This window comes from Pectinophora gossypiella, chromosome 17, assembly GCF_024362695.1.
Source record: "Pectinophora gossypiella chromosome 17, ilPecGoss1.1, whole genome shotgun sequence".
Classification (NCBI taxonomy): Eukaryota; Metazoa; Arthropoda; class Insecta; order Lepidoptera; family Gelechiidae; genus Pectinophora; species Pectinophora gossypiella.
The window spans coordinates 14,182,122-14,189,043 of record NC_065420.1 but is presented as its reverse complement, the minus strand read 5'-3'; the positions used below and the strand labels follow the sequence as shown (position 1 = coordinate 14,189,043).

Genomic DNA, 6,922 nt, shown 5'->3' with positions numbered 1-6,922 from the left:
TATACCTAAACTAAACGTCCATATACCTACTTTACCTACGTTATTGGGCACGTGTCCCGCCTACATTATCTACAGTTAGTGACCCTGACACCAGGGTTGATGGGGTTGGTAATTCACCTCACAACCCACACGATAGAAGAACAAGAAGAGTGGTAAAACAGTCTGTTTCAGTATGTTTCATTTTATAGTAGGTCCCTACCTTTGTAGCTATAAGTAAAACCTCCTTATCTCGTTTAGATGAGTCACAGAGGCATTAATTCGGGTTTTGGGCGGTAGCTGTTGACTTGAGATAACTTATCGTAAAGCCAAATAGGTTTTACCAGCTAAACAAGCAATGTTCACCTTTTAAACGATCTAGTAGATTAGAGAGCAGAATCCTAAGCTTACGGAATATTTGTATAATGTGAAAAACGAACAAAAAGTGTGTTGTGTTACTTAACGAACATCAGAATCTTTCATTGAATAAGAAAGTCTTATGCAAAGCGTTTAGCAGGGTCGTGCGTGACCCACTCTGTCATCAATAGGCAGCGTAGGCGCAGGTAGATCTCAATCAGAGACACCAGATGAATCGGTCTCCGCGCAGACATGGAAACAAACGCGTGACGCGTCGCTTACGTGACTCTCAATGACTGGAAAAGTTTAGTGTAACTTGATTTTTAGTGCCGCCTTTTCTTGAGCATAAAATGACAAGTACTATTGTCTAATTAGTATTCATCTGAGCGCGTGGAGCCCTCGCGGTGGGGACGGGTTATTAGCCGGCGCCGCCTCCGCGCCGGGCCATATTGTACCGAGCCTCGAGCGCCGAACGCTCGTCACCTCTAAATTCTTTCTGTAAATATTTGAACTGCAAGCACCGAGCCGGTGGCTGGGAAGGCAAGATGTCGGCATAGCTGATTGACGTTGATATACGGCTGTGTCACATCGAGCCAGCTCAATCCACCGGCGTTCTACGCTCGAAGAAATTGCACCGAAGAAAGAAGCCCGTGGACGCTCCCGTAACGACTCGGATTGACTCGGAGAAATTGATCGCTCCCGTTGGAAGAAAAAAAGCTTTTGACAGCTGTCACTGCGCTCGCTCGCTCGAGTTTTCTTGGCGAACGTGTGGGACGGGATTTGAGGGAAAATTTTATTTATATCACACACGACGATGTTCCCGTAGAGTGTGACCGGCTGTGTAGTGACGAAAACGATACGAATAATACGACGAGATGGCGAACGAGGAGGTTTTAGGGCCGCGGAAGACGATGTTCGTTCTAGTGATTGTTGTGGGTTGTTTCGCGGTGCTGTGGCCGAGGATCTTGTCTCCGCTGCTGCTGGGCGGCACGCGGGACTCGCTGAAGCCCAACCAGTTCGACCGGGACGCAGGTAACGGCGGTATTTTTAACCCGAAGCTCAATGTCAATATCGCTGGTGCCGCCACTCAGGGACGCGCTCCGGAGACGTTTTACTCGTTTTTAATCTAATTACACGCCGCCTTTGAATGAAAATTGTTTTGTCTTTCTATTTGACGTAATATTTGAAAGATGAGAACAAAAACTTTTCGAGATTTTCATATAATAAGTTATGTAAACTGGTATAGCGAGCGGCTTGTGTCCGTTGATGGCGTATATTTGCGATTCACGGAACATGATATTGCTAAGCAAATATTCTCGGTCCAGTTGTTGACTCTGAGCATCATTGTTTGTTGAAAATGTGATCGGAATGTGGTACCTGCCTTACGTAAGTAAGAAACTAATATAAAATCGCACTATTAGTTTTCCTAAATTAAATTTAGGCGGTGCGGTAATATCAGAATATATACATAATTTTCTGAAAAATATAATTCAAAAGTTATATTTGTTCAAAAATATTTTGAGTACAACTTATTAAGTATTTTATGACTCCTCAAACAAAAATTAATTGGATAATGAAATCATATTGTTTTTAATCATTTGATAAAACTTTAACACATAAAATATATTGTAAATTCCATTACCGATTGTTTTATAAGCTTTTAAAAGTAACAGGTACAAAGTCTTGTACCAATTCACACCTATATGCTATTGGTACCTAGTGGGTATGTTGTTTTTTGTACCGTACCAATTACTAGCAATAACCAATATTATAATAGAATAAATTAGAAGTTACCTTTGTATTATCTATTCAAATTAACTGATCAACTATATTATCAAAGGAATTGCAAACTAGTGACATCTCTAATTATTCCGCATTATAGTCATAAATTAAATTAAGATTAATTTCAAGGTACCTGTTTGAATCTGTATTAATATGGCTTATTGTCATAAATATACCTACAAGTACAAAATACATATAATTTCCATCAATAAGTACATAAATAAAAAAAATGGTATTTACCATTTCCATCTAAATCGATTATACTATTTTCGAACAATTTGTCACCAAGTAGTTCAGACATTGTATTTTACGTTGTTAAAATGTTTATTGAGGAAAAACATAGCTCATATGTTTTTTTATAACTCCCATTGATAACAGTTCCATTGAAAAATGTTATGTTAATTAGGTATAAAGTCACATTTTGCGGTCGAAAATGTAGGTTAGGTGATTTTATTTGGTTCATGAATATTATAAAAATAGCACATATTCTTTTGTTTTTAGAGTGAATTAATTTTATAAGCAATATATTTTTTCAAATAATTAATTAATCGTAATAAGCTTTATAATTTACTTAGGAGCTTACTAATTATACAATTATTATTGATTTAATAGTAAATAGTAGCAATGTTCAGAATATTTTTGATAAGATAAAATATTGTACAAATGTACACACAAATTAACTGACATTGTAGAATTTAACGTGATGGAAAATCAAATACTGAATACAATCAAATCAAATACTGAATATTTGATTATTTTTATTATCTTTATTCTATTATTTTTATCTACAATTTATTAATAAGCCCTTTGTCAGATTTTCAGTTTGTCTAGATAGTATTTATGTCGTCGTTTTACGGTTTACGACTGTGTTTTAAATATTTCATTGTATATAATATTAAGAAGTATTTAAATTTCAAGGGTTCTGGAGATATTTGATTATTATGAATTTTCATATTTGACGCCACATTAACAAACTTAAATATACAAAAAAATGTTTGTTTTTTAAATATGAATTACGGACAAGAATATTTACTTTGTCTTGAGAAATCATGTTCACAGTATCAATTTAATGGATTATAAATGTTGATAGTGAGGTTACCTGCATCCATCAGTGGGCAGATGTGGGTTGAGAGTAATTGTCCACCTTGATCAAACATGGAGAATCCGTGTGCTTGCCAAGCAACTTTTCCACTATCAAAATATATCCAATTTAAGTACTGTCTAATAGTAGGTAGGTCATTACATCGTGTGTAGGTTGTAACGTCTTAGGCCAATGACTGAACTCACCAAAACTCATGTCACAGGTACAGATACATTTATGGGGTAGATCCTCGAACTATTTGCATAGAATGTATGTATCTTATGTATGTCGTCAATTTACGTAAGTTTTAACTGGATATTTGCAAATAGACAAAGTTCTAGGATATTTTTGCATTCCGGTGTTCGTAGAACAACCCTTATTTGCTAGAACATAGTCTTTATTACAGAACGTTTACAAATATATTAAGTTCAGTATGTTCTGCCTTGTAGGCGTGCAAAAAAAACAGTCATTATTGAGACGAAAAATGGCTAGTACGAGTAGGTAGGTGCCCAATCCAATGCTCATACCTATCACAGCGTGGGTCCTCTTCAATGTCTCCTATATAAGCGAAATCAATTATTCCTTAAGAATAATGTGAGAATCTACACGAACTGCAGACATTCACTCATGACCATTGCAAGAGCAGGTTGAAAAAAATAACGGGCATGAAGCGCCCGCCAAATTAGAAGGTACTTGTCACAGTTAGCTAAACGCCAATCGTGTTCTTGTTACTCTATACAAATTGGTAACGGATAAATTTCCCAGAGGTGGGTCCAGAGTTTGTAAACTTATATTAGACGGGTCGTATCGCTCCAGACAACTTTGGCAACCACTGCTCTAACCAATTTCCCAACAGGCTGCTGCGAAGTACTCTTCGAGACTGAAGTCCAGGTTTTAGAAGTCCTCAATGAAGTGTGCAACTACGCCGTCAGTACTGACGGGAAACTGTCTCCTTACGCCGCGGCCGAGTGTCGGAAAGCGGTAAACGAAACTTGCGGAGTAGACATAGCAGCTTTCCTGAAGAGAACCGAGAATGTCGGGAAGACAACGAAGATGCTCTTAGACACAATGAAGTCTAGCAACAGCTCCTGCTTGAAGGAGCATTTTGGAGTCCCTGTCATGAGTCTCAGCACCCACAACGGGTTCAACTCTTGGACACTTGAAGACAGTTAGTTTTTAAATTTTTTGGCGTGACCAAGCTTGTCTGGATTTGTCAAACAGATTACGAATACTTACGTGTTCACTAACTTGCATGGATTTTCTGGAATTCAGTGATTATTGTACTAACATTGATGTACATATTAATTGAGGTGACCCTAGGTTATGATGCAAATCTTATTAAATGTTTTTACTTACTATAATGACTACGAAGTACCTTTACTTCGCTAATCAGTGTTTTTTTTTAAAACATAATGTCGCCTTTTATAATCACCTAAGCACCTTCTTGAAAAATCATCGTAACAAAACCTCCCTTTAGATTTGCTAGTTTGGATCCAGGTAAAAAGTTGCAGTCTATATTTTTTTGTTGAAGAAAATCAAAGCAGAAAGTTATTATTCAAAAATACGCTTACGATTTGCGAGGTTTCACTATAAGGCTACTATAAGAAAAGTTTCCTTCTAAACGTTACATCTAAAATGTCCCTTTTTATGATTAAATATAAACCGATTCAGAATATAAAGAGTACCTATTTCGTTTGGATTTGCGCAAATATAAACTGTTTCAGTTCCCAAACGTAACGGAAGCGCCGGCGCCGGCAACGCTTGTCAATCACATGTGCATAGCATGTTACGTATGCGTTATATTTAGATTTTTCTGAGGCCTTAGACACAGTTTCTGTCAGCCCAACAGAGGTTACATACATTTGCCTGATTTGCGTGGTTCGTGCTTTTCATAGCACGTAGTACCTATGGGTAGTATCTAACTTACTCTACTCTTAAGCTAATTCTATACAATGATCATAGCAGCTATGCAGCTATATAGTTAAAGCCATCTGCGGCAAATCTACAAAAAGTCACAAAAAAAGAAAAATATTTCTATTCCACGTATCACAGCATTTTGTCCGGTCAAATAGTTAATCCCATCTGAAGCAAACCTACAATAAGTCAGGAAAAAATATTGCAAGGCGGGTTTTATTAATCGTCAATTTACATCCATATATAAGATCACGCCCATTTCCCGTTGGGGTGGGCAGACGGAATTCCACTTACTACGATCCTGACACACCACTTTCGCTCCTTCCACTCTCATCAAAGCCTTCATGCACGCTCGCCAGTTTAGAATACTCTTCAACTTTGTTTGTCATTTTGTATGTTTTAAATATTTTTTCCGGCCCCCTTCAAACCTGTACTGAAATGAAGTCATGTGTCGAAGCATCACAGCCACTCGGCCTGTTAGCAAGTTAAAGTGTAAACGCAAACACGATTTCACAAGTGAACATGTCTTCACCGGCCGATGGAGACATTAAGTCATCTAGTTTTCACCGCTTTTTGTTTACTACGTGATTTCGCTTTCATTTTTCCTGCCCGTTGCAGGTTCAGACAACAAAAAAAATATATAAAAAGATATAAGAATCAAATGAATACATTTTTTAAACAGTTTCCGTTGTTGGATATGTAACTTTTGAGTTTTCCTTAGGGGTTCTTACCGGGACGGTTTTTTTATTACTATGTCTATGGCTGTCTCTGTCCTTTCCTACCTTTAAAGGAGTCTTTGAAAACTAGGGATCACAAAGTGATTTTTGTGGTATGTCCCCACCGGGATTCGAACCCGGGTGAGCCCAAGTTTATCTTTAATGATTTTTATTTTATTATTTTTTAAATGTAAATAATTAATTGATTTTATTTTTCCTTGCTTGCGATGTTATTTTCTTCATATTATGCAATATAAAAAAAATGTAAAAGCCTAGGCATGGGATACAGATCAATATATATGTTTACATACATACATAAACGGCCTATATACGTCCCACTGCTGGGCTCAGGCCTCCCCTCAATCAACCGGAGGGGGTATGGACCATACAATATGGGGTATGGGTATGTTTACAGTGTCTTCTAAGCGTAGGTACCTACTGCGCAGGTCTTATTAGAGTGGTAGTGTTACAAGTTGGTGAGCAAAGACTCGTTCCGAAGGCTGGCAACTCAGTGCGACATGAACAAAAGTTTTAACGCATCGTCACGTGCTGAGGTCGTGGTTGGAACAAATGTAGAGATTCTAGCGATTTGGCTTGTGAATTTCAGTCAAAGCTTACATACAGACAAAATTGTATTCCCTATTTGTGTGTGATGAATGTGGAGGAAGCAAGAGAAGTGTGTCAGGATCGAAGCAAATTTAATTCTATAGTCTCTGCTTACCCCGGTCGGAAATAGGCGTGAGTTTATGTATGTATTTATGTTATATTCCCTAAGGTACTATTCAACGATTTTGATGTAAATGTGGGTCCGATTTTTTGGTCCTTGTCAATACAATGATAAAAAATCGTCTATGTGTAAATATTTACACATAGACGACTCTAAAATGAGAGTACCTCTCTAAAATAATACCATAAATAAAATGCTCTGAATCCGCCTTATCAATTCGAATTCATGTTTGAATTATAGATAATTGATATCGTGTGATTTCCAGGATTTGCGCCCTGTTGATGGCAATAGGTTCCCGCCCTGTTACATGGAACTTAAACGCAGCTGGCGTGGATTACACCTTCGGCTATACATATAGGCGTGATTTGT

At 37.5% G+C, this 6,922-nt stretch overlaps 1 protein-coding gene across 5 annotated transcripts in view; it reads left to right on the top strand.

Annotated features, from left to right (window-relative positions):
* Positions 1-807: 807 nt before the first annotated feature.
* Positions 808-6,922, top strand: part of LOC126374706 (muscle M-line assembly protein unc-89) — a 54,599-nt gene continuing 48,484 nt past the window's right edge. For 2 of the 5 annotated variants that reach the window (XM_050021426.1, XM_050021429.1), the window contains exons 1-2: positions 814-1,365; positions 4,053-4,364. In XM_050021426.1, the coding sequence (XP_049877383.1) occupies positions 1,209-1,365; positions 4,053-4,364 (469 nt within the window). In that variant the 5' untranslated portion in view covers positions 814-1,208. Of the gene's footprint in view, positions 1,366-4,052; positions 4,365-6,922 lie in introns of all 5 variants that reach the window. The other 3 variants (XM_050021430.1, XM_050021427.1, XM_050021425.1) reach the window with 3 other exon arrangements.